Source organism: Oncorhynchus keta, unplaced genomic scaffold (genome assembly GCF_023373465.1).
Source record: "Oncorhynchus keta strain PuntledgeMale-10-30-2019 unplaced genomic scaffold, Oket_V2 Un_scaffold_3664_pilon_pilon, whole genome shotgun sequence".
In the NCBI taxonomy this organism is placed as follows: Eukaryota; Metazoa; Chordata; class Actinopteri; order Salmoniformes; family Salmonidae; genus Oncorhynchus; species Oncorhynchus keta.
In genome coordinates this window covers 126,391-148,482 of record NW_026290923.1, presented here as the reverse complement: position 1 = coordinate 148,482, position 22,092 = coordinate 126,391, and the positions used below count along the sequence as shown (strand labels likewise).

Sequence of the window (22,092 nt, the reverse complement as noted above, 5' to 3'; positions counted from 1 at the left end):
ACACACACACACACACAGACACACACACACACACACACACACACACACACACACACACACACACACACACACACACACACACACACACACACGGTGAAAAATACAGTGTGTGACAGACATGCTCTGCTGTGTGTGTGTGTGTATGTGTGTACGTGTGTGTGTGTGTGTGTGTGTGTGTGTGTGTGTGTGTGTGTGTGTGTGTGTGTGTGTGTGTGTGTGTGTGTGTGTGTGTGTGTGTGTTCTCCAGCCCCTGAAGTTCTGAGTGGGGGACCCTACAGCCACGCAGCTGATTGGTGGTCGCTGGGAATCCTCCTCTTCTCATTGGTCACTGGGAAGGTGAGTCACTACGCTATCTGGCATTATGTAAATGTGTGTGTGGCAGAGCCTTGGCTGTTTACAGTGTGGAGTAAGAAACCAACACAACTCAGTGTATTGTATTTAGACACACTGAGTCACATGACACATTGAGGGGAAGACAGATGGTTTGTGTGTTACACTCTCATCTCTATTCAATTCAATTCAAGGGGCTTCATTTATTGGCATGGGAAACATGTGTTAACATTGCCAAAGCAAGTGAAGTAGATAATATACAAAGTGAATATATAAAGTGAAATAAACATATCTATCTCTCTCTATATCTCTCTCTATATATCTATCTCTCTATATCTATCTCTCTATGTATCTATCTCTATCTATATCTATCTCTCTCTCTATATATATATCTCTCTCTCTATCTCTCTCTCTATATCTATCTCTCTCTATATATATATCTCTCTCTATCTCTCTCTCTATATATCTCTCTCTCTCTATCTCTCTCTATATCTATCTCTCTCTATCTCGCTCTATATCTATCTCTCTATATCTATCTCTCTCTATCTCTCTCTATATCTATCTCTCTCTATCTCTCTCTATATCTATCTCTATATATCTATCTCTCTATATCTATCTCTCTCTCTATCTATCTCTCTCTATATATATCTCTCTCTCTATATCTATCTCTCTATCTATCTATCTCTCTATCTATCTCTCTATCTATCTATATCTATCTCTCTATATCTATATCTCTCTCTCTCTCTCTCTACATATCTCTCTATCTCTCTATATCTATCTCTCTCTCTATATATATATATATATCTCTCTATATATCTATCTCTCTATATCTATCTCTCTATATCTATATATCTATCTCTCTATATCTCTCTCTCTATATCTCTCTCTCTATATCTCTATCTATCTCTCTCTATATCTTTTTTTATATTTTTTATATTTTATATATTTTATATTTTTCCAACAGTTGTTTACAGACAGATTATTTCACTTATAATTCACTGTATCACAATTCCAGTGGGTCAGTAGTTTACATACACTAAGTTGACTGTGCCTTTAAACAGCTTGGAAAGATCCAGAAAATGATGTCATGGCTTTAGAAGCTTCTGATTGAGGGCTTGGCCGGTAGGGATGTCCTTGTCTCATCGCGCACCAGCGACTCCTGTGGCGGGCCGGGCGCAGTGCGCGCTAATCAAGGTTGCCAGGTGCACAGTGTTTCCTCCGGGTTGGATGCGGCTTCTGTGTTAAGAAGCAGTGCGGCTTGGTTGGGTTGTGTATCGGAGGACGCATGACTTTCAACCTTCGTCTCTCCCGAGCCCGTACGGGAGTTGTAGCGATGGGACAAGATAGTAGCTACTAAAACAATTGGATACCATGAAATTGGGGAGAAAAATAAAAAAATAAAAAAATCATACAATGTGATTGTCTGGATTTTGGTTTTAGATTCCATCTCTCACAGTTGAAGTGTACAGGTGGTGAGGGTGATAAAACATTACAGACCTCGACATGCTTTGTAAGTAGGAAAACCTGCAAAATCGGCAGTGTGTCAAATACTTGTTCTCCCCACTGTCTATACACATACAATACCGTTCACTATGTTTTATATATAGTATTATATTATTTATATTGTCAGGGAGTTTTTTCAAACAGCATTTTCAAACAGCATCCGGGATGCTGGCCTTCTAGGCAGAGTTCCTCTGTCTGTGTTCTTTTGCCCATCTTAATATTTTCTTTTGATTGGCCAGTCTGAGATATGGCTTTTTCTTTCCGTTCTTTACAATGTGCGGAAAACCTAGAAGGTACTCTGCCTAGGAGGTCAGCATCCCGGAGTCGCCTCTACACTGTTGACATTGAGACTGGTGTTTGGCACTTACTATTTAATTAAGCTGCCAGTTGATGACTTGTGAGCCATCTGTTTCTCAAACTAGACACTCTAAAGTACTTGTCCTCTTGCTCAGTTGTGCACCGGGGCCTCCCACTCCTCTTTCTACTCTGGTTAGAGCCAGTTTGCGCTGTGAAGGGAGTAGTACACAGTATTGTACGAGATCCTAAGTTTCTTGGCAATTTCTTGCATGGAACAGCCTTCATTTCTCAGAACAAGAGAAGACTGACAAGTTTCAGGAGAAAGTTCTTTGTTTCTGGCCATTTTGAGCCTGTAATCGAACCCACAAATGCTGATGATCCAGATACTCAACTAGTCTAAAGAAGGCCTGTTTTATTGCTTCTTTAATCATAACAGTTTTCAGCTGTGCTAACATAATTGCAAAAGGGTTTTCTAATGATCAATTAGCCTTTTAAAATTATAAACTTGGATTAGTTAACACAACGTTCCATTGGAACACAGGAGTGATGGTTGCTGATAATGGGCCTCTGTACGCCTATGTAGATATTCCATTAAAAACCAGCCGTTTCCAGCTACAATAGTCATTTACAACATTAACAATGTGTACACTTATTTCTGACCAAATTGATGTTATTTTAATGGACAAAACATTTGCTTTTCCTTAAAAAACAAGGATATTTCTAAGTGACCCAAAACTTTTTAACAGTAGTGTATGTACATATCCTCTCTCTCCCCCCTCTCTCTCCCCTCTTTTTCTCTCCCTCTCTTTCTCTCTCCCCTGTCCCCTTCTCCCCTCTCTCTCCCCTCTCTCTCTCCCCTCTTTTTCTGTCCCTCTCTTTCTCTCTCCCCTGTCCCCTTCTCCTCTCTCTCTCCCCTCTCTCTCTCCCTTTCTCTCTCTCCCCCTGTCCCCTTCTCCCCTCTCTCTCTCTCCCCTGTCCCCTTCTCCCCTCTCTCTCTCTCTCTCTCCCCTGTCCCCTCCTCCCCTCTCTCTCTCCCCTCTCTCTCTCCCTCTCCCCTGTCCCCTTCTTCTCTCTCTCTCTCCCCTCTTTCTCTCTCCCACCGGTCCAGTTCCCAGTCCTGCCTGAACCAGACCACTACAGTATGTTGAGGAGAGTGAGGTGTTTCCCCTACGACATCCCCCTCAGCTTCAGCCCTCCACTGGCTCTACTTATCACTGAGGTATACACACACACACACACACACACACACACACACACACACACACACACACACACACACACACACACACACACACACACACCATATACTGAGTTACATTTCTCATCTTTCTATCTGTCCCATTATCTCTTTACCGTCACCATGGAGACCATCTCCATTATGTTAATACCATCACCATGGAGACCATCTCCATTATCTCTGTACCGTCACCATGGAGACCATCTCCATTATGTTAATACCATCACCATGGAGACCCTCTTCATTATGAAGTAGTCACTTCTTCTACTGGTACTTCTATGAGTTGGTAGACCAACTGAAAGGCTGCATACTGTCACCTCATTGGCTGATCCCTCCTCTTGCCCTGATGGAATCATGTGATCCAACCTTAACCTATAGGAAGTCCCGACCAGCTGATTACTTCAAAATAGTACAATTCCTCAATGGTGCTGCACATTCTCAAATGGGACACTAGAGTTGTCTATCTAATGGGACACTAGAGTAGTCTATCTAATGGGACACTAGAGTAGTCTATCTAATGGGACACTAGAGTAGTCTATCTAATGGGACACTAGAGTAGTCTATCTAATGGGACACTAGAGTAGTCTATCTAATGGGACACTAGAGTAGTCTATCTAATGGGACACTAGAGTTGTCTATCTAATGGGACACTAGAGTAGTCTATCTAATGGGACACTAGAGTAGTCTATCTAATGGGACACCAGAGTAGTCTATCTAATGGGACACTAGAGTAGTCTATCTAATGGGACACCAGAGTAGTCTATCTAATGGGACACTAGAGTAGTCTATCTAATGGGACACTAGAGTAGTCTATCTAATGGGACACTAGAGTAGTCTATCTAATGGGACACCAGAGTAGTCTATCTAATGGGACACTAGAGTAGTCTATCTAATGGGACACTAGAGTAGTCTATCTAATGGGACACTAGAGTAGTCTATCTAATGGGACACTAGAGTAGTCTATCTAATGGGACACTAGAGTAGTCTATCTAATGGGACACTAGAGTAGTCTATCTAATGGGACACTAGAGTAGTCTATCTAATGGGACACTAGAGTAGTCTATCTAATGGGACACTAGAGTAGTCTATCTAATGGGACACCAGAGTAGTCTATCTAATGGGACACTAGAGTAGTCTATCTAATGGGACACTAGAGTAGTCTATCTAATGGGACACTAGAGTAGTCTATCTAATGGGACACTAGAGTAGTCTATCTAATGGGACACTAGAGTAGTCTATCTAATGGGACACCAGAGTAGTCTATCTAATGGGACACTAGAGTAGTCTATCTAATGGGACACTAGAGTAGTCTATCTAATGGGACACTAGAGTTGTCTATCTAATGGGACACTAGAGTAGTCTATCTAATGGGACACTAGAGTAGTCTATCTAATGGGACACTAGAGTTGTCTATCTAATGGGACACTAGAGTTGTCTATCTAATGGGACACTAGAGTTGTCTATCTAATGGGACACTAGAGTAGTCTATCTAATGGGACACTAGAGTTGTCTATCTAATGGGACACCAGAGTAGTCTATCTAATGGGACACCAGAGTAGTCTATCTAATGGGACACTAGAGTTGTCTATCTAATGGGACACTAGAGTAGTCTATCTAATGGGACACTAGAGTAGTCTATCTAATGGGACACTAGAGTTGTCTATCTAATGGGACACTAGAGTAGTCTATCTAATGGGACACTAGAGTAGTCTATCTAATGGGACACTAGAGTTGTCTATCTAATGGGACACCAGAGTAGTCTATCTAATGGGACACTAGAGTAGTCTATCTAATGGGACACTAGAGTTGTCTATCTAATGGGACACTAGAGTAGTCTATCTAATGGGACACTAGAGTAGTCTATCTAATGGGACACTAGAGTAGTCTATCTAATGGGACACTAGAGTTGTCTATCTAATGGGACACTAGAGTAGTCTATCTAATGGGACACTAGAGTAGTCTATCTAATGGGACACTAGAGTTGTCTATCTAATGGGACACTAGAGTAGTCTATCTAATGGGACACTAGAGTAGTCTATCTAATGGGACACTAGAGTAGTCTATCTAATGGGACACTAGAGTAGTCTATCTAATGGGACACTAGAGTTGTCTATCTAATGGGACACTAGAGTTGTCTATCTAATGGGACACTAGAGTTGTCTATCTAATGGGACACTAGAGTAGTCTATCTAATGGGACACTAGAGTTGTCTATCTAATGGGACACTAGAGTAGTCTATCTAATGGACACTAGAGTTGTCTATCTAATGGGACACTAGAGTAGTCTATCTAATGGGACACTAGAGTTGTCTATCTAATGGGACACTAGAGTAGGCTATCTAATGGGACACTAGAGTTGTCTATCTAATGGGACACTAGAGTTGTCTATCTAATGGGACACTAGAGTTGTCTATCTAATGGGACACTAGAGTTGTCTATCTAATGGGACACTAGAGTTGTCTATCTAATGGGACACCAGAGTAGTCTATCTAATGGGACACTAGAGTTGTCTATCTAATGGGACACTAGAGTTGTCTATCTAATGGGACACTAGAGTAGTCTATCTAATGGGACACTAGAGTTGTCTATCTAATGGGACACTAGAGTAGTCTATCTAATGGGACACTAGAGTTGTCTATCTAATGGGACACTAGAGTTGTCTATCTAATGGGACACTAGAGTTGTCTATCTAATGGGACACTAGAGTTGTCTATCTAATGGGACACTAGAGTAGTCTATCTAATGGGACACTAGAGTTGTCTATCTAATGGGACACTAGAGTTGTCTATCTAATGGGACACTAGAGTTTTCTATCTAATGGGACACTAGAGTTGTCTATCTAATGGGACACTAGAGTTGTCTATCTAATGGGACACTAGAGTAGTCTATCTAATGGGACACTAGAGTAGTCTATCTAATGGGACACTAGAGTAGTCTATCTAATGGGACACTAGAGTAGTCTATCTAATGGGACACCAGAGTAGTCTATCTAATGGGACACTAGAGTAGTCTATCTAATGGGACACTAGAGTAGTCTATCTAATGGGACACTAGAGTAGTCTATCTAATGGGACACCAGAGTAGTCTATCTAATGGGACACTAGAGTAGTCTATCTAATGGGACACCAGAGTAGTCTATCTAATGGGACACTAGAGTAGTCTATCTAATGGGACACTAGAGTAGTCTATCTAATGGGACACTAGAGTAGTCTATCTAATGGGACACCAGAGTAGTCTATCTAATGGGACACTAGAGTAGTCTATCTAATGGGACACTAGAGTAGTCTATCTAATGGGACACTAGAGTAGTCTATCTAATGGGACACTAGAGTAGTCTATCTAATGGGACACTAGAGTAGTCTATCTAATGGGACACTAGAGTAGTCTATCTAATGGGACACTAGAGTAGTCTATCTAATGGGACACTAGAGTAGTCTATCTAATGGGACACCAGAGTAGTCTATCTAATGGGACACCAGAGTAGTCTATCTAATGGGACACTAGAGTAGTCTATCTAATGGGACACCAGAGTAGTCTATCTAATGGGACACTAGAGTAGTCTATCTAATGGGACACTAGAGTAGTCTATCTAATGGGACACTAGAGTAGTCTATCTAATGGGACACTAGAGTAGTCTATCTAATGGGACACTAGAGTAGTCTATCTAATGGGACACTAGAGTAGTCTATCTAATGGGACACTAGAGTAGTCTATCTAATGGGACACTAGAGTAGTCTATCTAATGGGACACCAGAGTAGTCTATCTAATGGGACACCAGAGTAGTCTATCTAATGGGACACTAGAGTAGTCTATCTAATGGGACACTAGAGTAGTCTATCTAATGGGACACTAGAGTAGTCTATCTAATGGGACACTAGAGTAGTCTATCTAATGGGACACTAGAGTAGTCTATCTAATGGGACACTAGAGTAGTCTATCTAATGGGACACTAGAGTAGTCTATCTAATGGGACACTAGAGTAGTCTATCTAATGGGACACTAGAGTAGTCTATCTAATGGGACACCAGAGTAGTCTATCTAATGGGACACTAGAGTAGTCTATCTAATGGGACACCAGAGTAGTCTATCTAATGGGACACTAGAGTAGTCTATCTAATGGGACACTAGAGTAGTCTATCTAATGGGACACTAGAGTAGTCTATCTAATGGGACACCAGAGTAGTCTATCTAATGGGACACTAGAGTAGTCTATCTAATGGGACACTAGAGTAGTCTATCTAATGGGACACTAGAGTTGTCTATCTAATGGGACACTAGAGTAGTCTATCTAATGGGACACTAGAGTAGTCTATCTAATGGGACACTAGAGTTGTCTATCTAATGGGACACTAGAGTTGTCTATCTAATGGGACACTAGAGTTGTCTATCTAATGGGACACTAGAGTAGTCTATCTAATGGGACACTAGAGTTGTCTATCTAATGGGACACCAGAGTAGTCTATCTAATGGGACACCAGAGTAGTCTATCTAATGGGACACTAGAGTTGTCTATCTAATGGGACACTAGAGTAGTCTATCTAATGGGACACTAGAGTAGTCTATCTAATGGGACACTAGAGTTGTCTATCTAATGGGACACTAGAGTAGTCTATCTAATGGGACACTAGAGTAGTCTATCTAATGGGACACTAGAGTTGTCTATCTAATGGGACACTAGAGTAGTCTATCTAATGGGACACTAGAGTAGTCTATCTAATGGGACACTAGAGTTGTCTATCTAATGGGACACTAGAGTAGTCTATCTAATGGGACACTAGAGTTGTCTATCTAATGGGACACTAGAGTTGTCTATCTAATGGGACACTAGAGTTGTCTATCTAATGGGACACTAGAGTAGTCTATCTAATGGGACACTAGAGTTGTCTATCTAATGGGACACTAGAGTAGTCTATCTAATGGGACACTAGAGTTGTCTATCTAATGGGACACTAGAGTAGTCTATCTAATGGGACACTAGAGTTGTTTATCTAATGGGACACTAGAGTAGGCTATCTAATGGGACACTAGAGTTGTCTATCTAATGGGACACTAGAGTTGTCTATCTAATGGGACACTAGAGTTGTCTATCTAATGGGACACTAGAGTTGTCTATCTAATGGGACACTAGAGTTGTCTATCTAATGGGACACCAGAGTAGTCTATCTAATGGGACACTAGAGTTGTCTATCTAATGGGACACTAGAGTTGTCTATCTAATGGGACACTAGAGTTGTCTATCTAATGGGACACTAGAGTAGTCTATCTAATGGGACACTAGAGTTGTCTATCTAATGGGACACTAGAGTTGTCTATCTAATGGGACACTAGAGTTGTCTATCTAATGGGACACTAGAGTTGTCTATCTAATGGGACACTAGAGTTGTCTATCTAATGGGACACTAGAGTAGTCTATCTAATGGGACACTAGAGTAGTCTATCTAATGGGACACTAGAGTAGTCTATCTAATGGGACACTAGAGTAGTCTATCTAATGGGACACCAGAGTAGTCTATCTAATGGGACACTAGAGTAGTCTATCTAATGGGACACTAGAGTAGTCTATCTAATGGGACACTAGAGTAGTCTATCTAATGGGACACCAGAGTAGTCTATCTAATGGGACACTAGAGTAGTCTATCTAATGGGACACCAGAGTAGTCTATCTAATGGGACACTAGAGTAGTCTATCTAATGGGACACTAGAGTAGTCTATCTAATGGGACACTAGAGTAGTCTATCTAATGGGACACCAGAGTAGTCTATCTAATGGGACACTAGAGTAGTCTATCTAATGGGACACTAGAGTAGTCTATCTAATGGGACACTAGAGTAGTCTATCTAATGGGACACTAGAGTAGTCTATCTAATGGGACACTAGAGTAGTCTATCTAATGGGACACTAGAGTAGTCTATCTAATGGGACACTAGAGTAGTCTATCTAATGGGACACTAGAGTAGTCTATCTAATGGGACACTAGAGTAGTCTATCTAATGGGACACTAGAGTAGTCTATCTAATGGGACACTAGAGTAGTCTATCTAATGGGACACTAGAGTAGTCTATCTAATGGGACACTAGAGTAGTCTATCTAATGGGACACTAGAGTAGTCTATCTAATGGGACACTAGAGTAGTCTATCTAATGGGACACTAGAGTAGTCTATCTAATGGGACACTAGAGTAGTCTATCTAATGGGACACTAGAGTAGTCTATCTAATGGGACACTAGAGTTGTCTATCTAATGGGACACTAGAGTAGTCTATCTAATGGGACACTAGAGTAGTCTATCTAATGGGACACTAGAGTTGTCTATCTAATGGGACACTAGAGTTGTCTATCTAATGGGACACTAGAGTTGTCTATCTAATGGGACACTAGAGTTGTCTATCTAATGGGACACTAGAGTAGTCTATCTAATGGGACACTAGAGTTGTCTATCTAATGGGACACTAGAGTTGTCTATCTAATGGGACACCAGAGTAGTCTATCTAATGGGACACTAGAGTTGTCTATCTAATGGGACACTAGAGTAGTCTATCTAATGGGACACTAGAGTAGTCTATCTAATGGGACACTAGAGTTGTCTATCTAATGGGACACTAGAGTAGTCTATCTAATGGGACACTAGAGTAGTCTATCTAATGGGACACTAGAGTTGTCTATCTAATGGGACACTAGAGTAGTCTATCTAATGGGACACTAGAGTAGTCTATCTAATGGGACACTAGAGTAGTCTATCTAATGGGACACTAGAGTTGTCTATCTAATGGGACACTAGAGTTGTCTATCTAATGGGACACTAGAGTTGTCTATCTAATGGGACACTGGAGTTGTCTATCTAATGGGACACTAGAGTTGTCTATCTAATGGGACACTAGAGTAGTCTATCTAATGGGACACTAGAGTTGTCTATCTAATGGGACACTAGAGTAGTCTATCTAATGGGACACTAGAGTTGTCTATCTAATGGGACACTAGAGTAGGCTATCTAATGGGACACTAGAGTAGGCTATCTAATGGGACACTAGAGTTGTCTATCTAATGGGACACTAGAGTTGTCTATCTAATGGGACACTAGAGTTGTCTATCTAATGGGACACTAGAGTTGTCTATCTAATGGGACACTAGAGTTGTCTATCTAATGGGACACTAGAGTTGTCTATCTAATGGGACACTAGAGTTGTCTATCTAATGGGACACTAGAGTTGTCTATCTAATGGGACACTAGAGTTGTCTATCTAATGGGACACCAGAGTAGTCTATCTAATGGGACACCAGAGTAGTCTATCTAATGGGACACTAGAGTTGTCTATCTAATGGGACACTAGAGTTGTCTATCTAATGGGACACTAGAGTAGTCTATCTAATGGGACACTAGAGTTGTCTATCTAATGGGACACTAGAGTAGTCTATCTAATGGGACACTAGAGTTGTCTATCTAATGGGACACTAGAGTAGTCTATCTAATGGGACACTAGAGTTGTCTATCTAATGGGACACTAGAGTAGGCTATCTAATGGGACACTAGAGTAGGCTATCTAATGGGACACTAGAGTTGTCTATCTAATGGGACACTAGAGTTGTCTATCTAATGGGACACTAGAGTAGTCTATCTAATGGACACTAGAGTTGTCTATCTAATGGGACACTAGAGTAGTCTATCTAATGGGACACTAGAGTTGTCTATCTAATGGGACACTAGAGTAGGCTATCTAATGGGACACTAGAGTTGTCTATCTAATGGGACACTAGAGTTGTCTATCTAATGGGACACTAGAGTTGTCTATCTAATGGACACTAGAGTTGTCTATCTAATGGGACACTAGAGTTGTCTATCTAATGGGACACCAGAGTAGTCTATCTAATGGGACACTAGAGTTGTCTATCTAATGGGACACTAGAGTAGTCTATCTAATGGGACACTAGAGTTGTCTATCTAATGGGACACTAGAGTAGTCTATCTAATGGGACACTAGAGTTTTCTATCTAATGGGACACTAGAGTTGTCTATCTAATGGGACACTAGAGTTTTCTATCTAATGGGACACTAGAGTTGTCTATCTAATGGGACACTAGAGTTGTCTATCTAATGGGACACTAGAGTAGTCTATCTAATGGGACACTAGAGTAGTCTATCTAATGGGACACTAGAGTAGTCTATCTAATGGGACACTAGAGTAGTCTATCTAATGGGACACCAGAGTAGTCTATCTAATGGGACACTAGAGTAGTCTATCTAATGGGACACTAGAGTAGTCTATCTAATGGGACACTAGAGTAGTCTATCTAATGGGACACCAGAGTAGTCTATCTAATGGGACACTAGAGTAGTCTATCTAATGGGACACCAGAGTAGTCTATCTAATGGGACACTAGAGTAGTCTATCTAATGGGACACTAGAGTAGTCTATCTAATGGGACACTAGAGTAGTCTATCTAATGGGACACCAGAGTAGTCTATCTAATGGGACACTAGAGTAGTCTATCTAATGGGACACTAGAGTAGTCTATCTAATGGGACACTAGAGTAGTCTATCTAATGGGACACTAGAGTAGTCTATCTAATGGGACACTAGAGTAGTCTATCTAATGGGACACTAGAGTAGTCTATCTAATGGGACACTAGAGTAGTCTATCTAATGGGACACTAGAGTAGTCTATCTAATGGGACACCAGAGTAGTCTATCTAATGGGACACTAGAGTAGTCTATCTAATGGGACACCAGAGTAGTCTATCTAATGGGACACTAGAGTAGTCTATCTAATGGGACACTAGAGTAGTCTATCTAATGGGACACTAGAGTAGTCTATCTAATGGGACACCAGAGTAGTCTATCTAATGGGACACCAGAGTAGTCTATCTAATGGGACACTAGAGTAGTCTATCTAATGGGACACTAGAGTAGTCTATCTAATGGGACACTAGAGTAGTCTATCTAATGGGACACTAGAGTAGTCTATCTAATGGGACACTAGAGTAGTCTATCTAATGGGACACTAGAGTAGTCTATCTAATGGGACACTAGAGTAGTCTATCTAATGGGACACTAGAGTAGTCTATCTAATGGGACACTAGAGTAGTCTATCTAATGGGACACCAGAGTAGTCTATCTAATGGGACACCAGAGTAGTCTATCTAATGGGACACCAGAGTAGTCTATCTAATGGGACACTAGAGTAGTCTATCTAATGGGACACTAGAGTAGTCTATCTAATGGGACACTAGAGTAGTCTATCTAATGGGACACCAGAGTAGTCTATCTAATGGGACACTAGAGTAGTCTATCTAATGGGACACTAGAGTAGTCTATCTAATGGGACACTAGAGTTGTCTATCTAATGGGACACTAGAGTAGTCTATCTAATGGGACACTAGAGTAGTCTATCTAATGGGACACTAGAGTTGTCTATCTAATGGGACACTAGAGTTGTCTATCTAATGGGACACTAGAGTTGTCTATCTAATGGGACACTAGAGTAGTCTATCTAATGGGACACTAGAGTTGTCTATCTAATGGGACACCAGAGTAGTCTATCTAATGGGACACCAGAGTAGTCTATCTAATGGGACACTAGAGTTGTCTATCTAATGGGACACTAGAGTAGTCTATCTAATGGGACACTAGAGTAGTCTATCTAATGGGACACTAGAGTTGTCTATCTAATGGGACACTAGAGTAGTCTATCTAATGGGACACTAGAGTAGTCTATCTAATGGGACACTAGAGTTGTCTATCTAATGGGACACTAGAGTAGTCTATCTAATGGGACACTAGAGTAGTCTATCTAATGGGACACTAGAGTAGTCTATCTAATGGGACACTAGAGTAGTCTATCTAATGGGACACTAGAGTTGTCTATCTAATGGGACACTAGAGTTGTCTATCTAATGGGACACTAGAGTTGTCTATCTAATGGGACACTAGAGTAGTCTATCTAATGGGACACTAGAGTTGTCTATCTAATGGGACACTAGAGTAGTCTATCTAATGGGACACTAGAGTTGTCTATCTAATGGGACACTAGAGTAGTCTATCTAATGGGACACTAGAGTTGTCTATCTAATGGGACACTAGAGTAGGCTATCTAATGGGACACTAGAGTTGTCTATCTAATGGGACACTAGAGTTGTCTATCTAATGGGACACTAGAGTTGTCTATCTAATGGGACACTAGAGTTGTCTATCTAATGGGACACTAGAGTTGTCTATCTAATGGGACACCAGAGTAGTCTATCTAATGGGACACTAGAGTTGTCTATCTAATGGGACACTAGAGTTGTCTATCTAATGGGACACTAGAGTTGTCTATCTAATGGGACACTAGAGTAGTCTATCTAATGGGACACTAGAGTTGTCTATCTAATGGGACACTAGAGTTGTCTATCTAATGGGACACTAGAGTTGTCTATCTAATGGGACACTAGAGTTGTCTATCTAATGGGACACTAGAGTTGTCTATCTAATGGGACACTAGAGTAGTCTATCTAATGGGACACTAGAGTAGTCTATCTAATGGGACACTAGAGTAGTCTATCTAATGGGACACTAGAGTAGTCTATCTAATGGGACACCAGAGTAGTCTATCTAATGGGACACTAGAGTAGTCTATCTAATGGGACACTAGAGTAGTCTATCTAATGGGACACTAGAGTAGTCTATCTAATGGGACACCAGAGTAGTCTATCTAATGGGACACTAGAGTAGTCTATCTAATGGGACACCAGAGTAGTCTATCTAATGGGACACTAGAGTAGTCTATCTAATGGGACACTAGAGTAGTCTATCTAATGGGACACTAGAGTAGTCTATCTAATGGGACACTAGAGTAGTCTATCTAATGGGACACTAGAGTAGTCTATCTAATGGGACACTAGAGTAGTCTATCTAATGGGACACTAGAGTAGTCTATCTAATGGGACACTAGAGTAGTCTATCTAATGGGACACCAGAGTAGTCTATCTAATGGGACACTAGAGTAGTCTATCTAATGGGACACTAGAGTAGTCTATCTAATGGGACACTAGAGTAGTCTATCTAATGGGACACTAGAGTAGTCTATCTAATGGGACACTAGAGTAGTCTATCTAATGGGACACTAGAGTAGTCTAGTCACTAGAGTAGTCTATCTAATGGGACACCAGAGTAGTCTATCTAATGGGACACTAGAGTAGTCTATCTAATGGGACACTAGAGTAGTCTATCTAATGGGACACTAGAGTAGTCTATCTAATGGGACACTAGAGTAGTCTATCTAATGGGACACTAGAGTAGTCTATCTAATGGGACACTAGAGTAGTCTATCTAATGGGACACTAGAGTAGTCTATCTAATGGGACACCAGAGTAGTCTATCTAATGGGACACCAGAGTAGTCTATCTAATGGGACACTAGAGTAGTCTATCTAATGGGACACTAGAGTAGTCTATCTAATGGGACACTAGAGTAGTCTATCTAATGGGACACTAGAGTAGTCTATCTAATGGGACACTAGAGTAGTCTATCTAATGGGACACTAGAGTTGTCTATCTAATGGGACACTAGAGTAGTCTATCTAATGGGACACTAGAGTAGTCTATCTAATGGGACACTAGAGTAGTCTATCTAATGGGACACTAGAGTAGTCTATCTAATGGGACACTAGAGTAGTCTATCTAATGGGACACTAGAGTTGTCTATCTAATGGGACACTAGAGTAGTCTATCTAATGGGACACTAGAGTTGTCTATCTAATGGGACACTAGAGTAGTCTATCTAATGGGACACTAGAGTAGTCTATCTAATGGGACACTAGAGTTGTCTATCTAATGGGACACTAGAGTAGTCTATCTAATGGGACACTAGAGTAGTCTATCTAATGGGACACTAGAGTAGTCTATCTAATGGGACACTAGAGTAGTCTATCTAATGGGACACTAGAGTTGTCTATCTAATGGGACACTAGAGTAGTCTATCTAATGGGACACTAGAGTAGTCTATCTAATGGGACACTAGAGTAGTCTATCTAATGGGACACTAGAGTAGTCTATCTAATGGGACACTAGAGTTGTCTATCTAATGGGACACTAGAGTAGTCTATCTAATGGGACACTAGAGTAGTCTATCTAATGGGACACTAGAGTAGTCTATCTAATGGGACACTAGAGTTGTCTATCTAATGGGACACTAGAGTAGTCTATCTAATGGGACACTAGAGTAGTCTATCTAATGGGACACTAGAGTAGTCTATCTAATGGGACACTAGAGTAGTCTATCTAATGGGACACTAGAGTAGTCTATCTAATGGGACACTAGAGTAGTCTATCTAATGGGACACTAGAGTAGTCTATCTAATGGGACACTAGAGTAGTCTATCTAATGGGACACTAGAGTTGTCTATCTAATGGGACACTAGAGTAGTCTATCTAATGGGACACTAGAGTAGTCTATCTAATGGGACACTAGAGTAGTCTATCTAATGGGACACTAGAGTAGTCTATCTAATGGGACACTAGAGTTGTCTATCTAATGGGACACTAGAGTAGTCTATCTAATGGGACACTAGAGTTGTCTATCTAATGGGACACTAGAGTTGTCTATCTAATGGGACACTAGAGTTGTCTATCTAATGGGACACTAGAGTAGTCTATCTAATGGGACACTAGAGTTGTCTATCTAATGGGACACTAGAGTTGTCTATCTAATGGGACACTAGAGTTGTCTATCTAATGGGACACTAGAGTTGTCTATCTAATGGGACACTAGAGTAGTCTATCTAATGGGACACTAGAGTAGTCTATCTAATGGGACACTAGAGTTGTCTATCTAATGGGACACTAGAGTTGTCTATCTAATGGGACACTAGAGTTGTCTATCTAATGGGACACTAGAGTAGTCTATCTAATGGGACACTAGAGTAGTCTATCTAATGGGACACTAGAGTTGTCTATCTAATGGGACACTAGAGTTGTCTATCTAATGGGACACTAGAGTTGTCTATCTAATGGGACACTAGAGTAGTCTATCTAATGGGACACTAGAGTAGTCTATCTAATGGGACACTAGAGTTGTCTATCTAATGGGACACTAGAGTTGTCTATCTAATGGGACACTAGAGTTGTCTATCTAATGGGACACTAGAGTAGTCTATCTAATGGGACACTAGAGTAGTCTATCTAATGGGACACTAGAGTTGTCTATCTAATGGGACACTAGAGTTGTCTATCTAATGGGACACTAGAGTTGTCTATCTAATGGGACACTAGAGTAGTCTATCTAATGGGACACTAGAGTAGTCTATCTAATGGGACACTAGAGTAGTCTATCTAATGGGACACTAGAGTAGTCTATCTAATGGGACACTAGAGTAGTCTATCTAATGGGACACTAGAGTAGTCTATCTAATGGGACACTAGAGTAGTCTATCTAATGGGACACTAGAGTTGTCTATCTAATGGGACACTAGAGTAGTCTATCTAATGGGACACTAGAGTTGTCTATCTAATGGGACACTAGAGTTGTCTATCTAATGGGACACTAGAGTTGTCTATCTAATGGGACACTAGAGTTGTCTATCTAATGGGACACTAGAGTTGTCTATCTAATGGGACACTAGAGTAGTCTATCTAATGGGACACTAGAGTAGTCTATCTAATGGGACACTAGAGTAGTCTATCTAATGGGACACTAGAGTAGTCTATCTAATGGGACACTAGAGTAGTCTATCTAATGGGACACTAGAGTTGTCTATCTAATGGGACACAAGAGTAGTCTATCTAATGGGACACTAGAGTAGTCTATCTAATGGGACACTAGAGTAGTCTATCTAATGGGACACTAGAGTAGTCTATCTAATGGGACACTAGAGTAGTCTATCTAATGGGACACTAGAGTAGTCTATCTAATGGGACACTAGAGTAGTCTATCTAATGGGACACTAGAGTAGTCTATCTAATGGGACACTAGAGTAGGCTATCTAATGGGACACTAGAGTTGTCTATCTAATGGGACACTAGAGTAGTCTATCTAATGGGACACTAGAGTAGTCTATCTAATGGGACACTAGAGTAGTCTATCTAATGGGACACTAGAGTAGTCTATCTAATGGGACACTAGAGTAGTCTATCTAATGGGACACTAGAGTAGTCTATCTAATGGGACACTAGAGTAGTCTATCTAATGGGACACTAGAGTAGTCTATCTAATGGGACACTAGAGTAGTCTATCTAATGGACACTAGAGTAGTCTATCTAATGGGACACTAGAGTAGTCTATCTAATGGACACTAGAGTAGTCTATCTAATGGGACACTAGAGTAGTCTATCTAATGGGACACTAGAGTAGTCTATCTAATGGGACACTAGAGTAGTCTATCTAATGGGACACTAGAGTAGTCTATCTAATGGGACACTAGAGTAGTCTATCTAATGGGACACTAGAGTAGTCTATCTAATGGGACACTAGAGTTGTCTATCTAATGGGACACTAGAGTAGTCTATCTAATGGGACACTAGAGTTGTCTATCTAATGGGACACTAGAGTTGTCTATCTAATGGGACACTAGAGTAGTCTATCTAATGGGACACTAGAGTAGTCTATCTAATGGGACACTAGAGTAGTCTATCTAATGGGACACTAGAGTAGTCTATCTAATGGGACACTAGAGTTGTCTATCTAATGGGACACTAGAGTAGTCTATCTAATGGGACACTAGAGTAGTCTATCTAATGGGACACTAGAGTAGTCTATCTAATGGGACACTAGAGTTGTCTATCTAATGGGACACTAGAGTTGTCTATCTAATGGGACACTAGAGTAGTCTATCTAATGGGACACTAGAGTTGTCTATCTAATGGGACACTAGAGTAGTCTATCTAATGGGACACTAGAGTTGTCTATCTAATGGGACACTAGAGTAGTCTATCTAATGGGACACTAGAGTTGTCTATCTAATGGAACACTAGAGTAGTCTATCTAATGGGACACTAGAGTTGTCTATCTAATGGGACACTAGAGTTGTCTATCTAATGGGACACTAGAGTAGTCTATCTAATGGGACACTAGAGTAGTCTATCTAATGGGACACTAGAGTAGTCTATCTAATGGGACACTAGAGTAGTCTATCTAATGGGACACCAGAGTAGTCTATCTAATGGGACACTAGAGTAGTCTATCTAATGGGACACTAGAGTAGTCTATCTAATGGGACACTAGAGTAGTCTATCTAATGGGACACTAGAGTAGTCTATCTAATGGGACACTAGAGTTGTCTATCTAATGGGACACTAGAGTAGTCTATCTAATGGGACAGTAGAGTAGTCTATCTAATGGGACACCAGAGTAGTCTATCTAATGGGACACTAGAGTAGTCTATCTAATGGGACACTAGAGTAGTCTATCTAATGGGACACTAGAGTAGTCTATCTAATGGGACACTAGAGTAGTCTATCTAATGGGACACTAGAGTAGTCTATCTAATGGGACACTAGAGTAGTCTATCTAATGGGACACTAGAGTAGTCTATCTAATGGGACACTAGAGTAGTCTATCTAATGGGACACTAGAGTAGTCTATCTAATGGGACACTAGAGTAGTCTATCTAATGGGACACTAGAGTAGTCTATCTAATGGGACACTAGAGTAGTCTATCTAATGGGACACTAGAGTTGTCTATCTAATGGGACACTAGAGTTGTCTATCTAATGGGACACTAGAGTTGTCTATCTAATGGGACACCAGAGTAGTCTATCTAATGGGACACTAGAGTAGTCTATCTAATGGGACACTAGAGTAGTCTATCTAATGGGACACTAGAGTAGTCTATCTAATGGGACACTAGAGTAGTCTATCTAATGGGACACTAGAGTAGTCTATCTAATGGGACACTAGAGTAGTCTATCTAATGGGACACCAGAGTAGTCTATCTAATGGGACACTAGAGTAGTCTATCTAATGGGACACTAGAGTAGTCTATCTAATGGGACACTAGAGTAGTCTATCTAATGGGACACTAGAGTAGTCTATCTAATGGGACACTAGAGTAGTCTATCTAATGGGACACTAGAGTAGTCTATCTAATGGGACACTAGAGTAGTCTATCTAATGGGACACCAGAGTAGTCTATCTAATGGGACACTAGAGTAGTCTATCTAATGGGACACTAGAGTAGTCTATCTAATGGGACACTAGAGTAGTCTATCTAATGGGACACTAGAGTAGTCTATCTAATGGGACACTAGAGTAGTCTATCTAATGGGACACTAGAGTAGTCTATCTAATGGGACACTAGAGTAGTCTATCTAATGGGACACTAGAGTAGTCTATCTAATGGGACACTAGAGTAGTCTATCTAATGGGACACTAGAGTAGTCTATCTAATGGGACACTAGAGTAGTCTATCTAATGGGACACTAGAGTAGTCTATCTAATGGGACACTAGAGTAGTCTATCTAATGGGACACTAGAGTAGTCTATCTAATGGGACACTAGAGTTGTCTATCTAATGGGACACTAGAGTAGTCTATCTAATGGGACACTAGAGTTGTCTATCTAATGGGACACTAGAGTTGTCTATCTAATGGGACACTAGAGTTGTCTATCTAATGGGACACTAGAGTTGTCTATCTAATGGGACACTAGAGTAGTCTATCTAATGGGACACTAGAGTAGTCTATCTAATGGGACACTAGAGTTGTCTATCTAATGGGACACTAGAGTAGTCTATCTAATGGGACACTAGAGTAGTCTATCTAATGGGACACTAGAGTTGTCTATCTAATGGGACACTAGAGTAGTCTATCTAATGGGACACTAGAGTAGTCTATCTAATGGGACACTAGAGTAGTCTATCTAATGGGACACTAGAGTAGTCTATCTAATGGGACACTAGAGTAGTCTATCTAATGGGACACTAGAGTTGTCTATCTAATGGGACACTAGAGTTGTCTATCTAAGTCTATGACACACACACACATTGTGGTTAAAAGGGCTTTAGAAATAGATGTGATTGATTGATTGATTGATTGATTGATTGATTGATTGACAGCTGCTGTGTAAGACACCGACGCGGCGGCTGCGGACCCTGGATCGTTTCAAACGGCAGACCTTTTTCCACGGCGCGACCTTTGACCTGGCGTTACTACAGCGACGACCTGTGGAGGTCATCTTGGCACTGCGGGAGCGTCCTGACCGGCCGGCCAAGGCCCGAAGAGGACTGACCCTGTCTCTGCAGCCGTTAAGAGGCTTCGACTACGATACCCTGCTCAGCCCTGCAGGGACGCCTGACACACACCTGGACGACCCCGATACACACACACCTGGACGACCCCGATACACACACACCTGGACGACCCCGATACACACACACACCTGGACGACTCCGATACACACACACACCTGGGCGACCCTGATACACACACACACTTACACACACCGCTACCTGGCCCGGGCTGCCAGAATCACCTTGGACACACACACTCTTCCATGCCCAGCTCCACACACACTCACAGGCCTCCGACACATGGGAAGAAGGAGATGTTTGTGTGACCTACAGACACTCAGAGAATGGAGAAAGGTCACACACACACACCGTAGCCAGCTGGGAGCATGACGTTCTAGGACTATGACATTCCATGATGTCACAGGAAGTCCCCTGCCCTTTAGCCCCTCCCTCTCCTGTAGAATATTTGAGTAATAAAGATATGTTCAGATTTGTAAACTGAAATCGAAAAATTACACAAAAAAACAACATAATGTATATATATACACACACAGATCTGGTCATTCCAGGGTTTTTCTTTATTTTCTACATTGTAGAATAATAGTGAAGACATCAAAACGATGAAATAACACATATGGTACCATGTAGTAACCAAAAAGTGTTAAAGAAATCCAAATATATTTAATATTTTAGATTCTTCAAAGTAGCCACCCTTAGCCTTGATGACAGCTTTACACACTCTTGACATTCTCTCAACCAGCTTCATGAGGAATGCTTTTCCAACAGTCTTGAAGGAGTTCCCACATATGCTGAGCACTTGTTGGCTGCTTTTCCTTCACTCTGTGGTCCAACTCATCCCAAACCATCTCAATTGGGTTGAGGTCAGGTGATTGTGGAGGCCAGCTCATCTGATGCAGCACTCCATTACTCTCTTTCTTGGTCAGATAGCTCTTACACAGCCTGGAGGTGTGTTTTGGGTCAATGTCTTGTTGAAAAACAAATGATAATCCACTAAGTGCACCCCAGATGGGATGGCATATCGCTGCAGAATGCTGTGGTAGCCATGCTGGTTAAGTGTGCCTTGAATTGTAAATGAATCACTGACAGTATCACCAGCAAAGCACTCCCACACCATCACACTTCCTCCTCCAGACCAAAGGACAAATTTCCACTGGTCTAATGTAGATTACTCGTGTTTCTTGGCCCAAGCAAGTGTCTTCTTTTATTGGTGTCCTTTAGTAGTGGTTTCTTTGCAGCAATTTGACCATGAAGGCCGGATTCACACAGTCTCCTCTGAACAGTTGATGTTGAGATGTGTCTGTTACTTGAACTCTGTGAAGCATTTATTTGGGCTGCAATTTCTGAGGCTGGTAACTCTAATGAACTTATCCTCTGCAGCAGAGGTAACTCTGGGTCTTCCTTTCCTGTGACAGTCCTCGAAGAGACAGTTTCATCACAGCACTTGATGGTTTTTGCAACTGTACCTGAAGAACTGTTCAAAGTTATTGAAATGTTCCAGATTGACTGAC

General features: G+C 41.2%; 1 protein-coding gene across 2 annotated transcripts in view; it reads left to right on the top strand.

Annotated features, from left to right (window-relative positions):
• LOC118377889 (ribosomal protein S6 kinase-related protein-like) overlaps positions 1-21,215 on the top strand; it is a 79,022-nt gene extending 57,807 nt beyond the window's left edge. For both annotated transcript variants that reach the window (XM_052516103.1, XM_052516104.1), the window contains exons 10-12: positions 248-336; positions 3,239-3,349; positions 20,390-21,215. In XM_052516103.1, coding sequence (XP_052372063.1) covers positions 248-336; positions 3,239-3,349; positions 20,390-20,953 — 764 coding nt within the window. In that variant the 3' untranslated portion in view covers positions 20,954-21,215. The remainder of the gene's footprint in view (positions 1-247; positions 337-3,238; positions 3,350-20,389) is intronic.
• Positions 21,216-22,092: the final 877 nt, after the last annotated feature.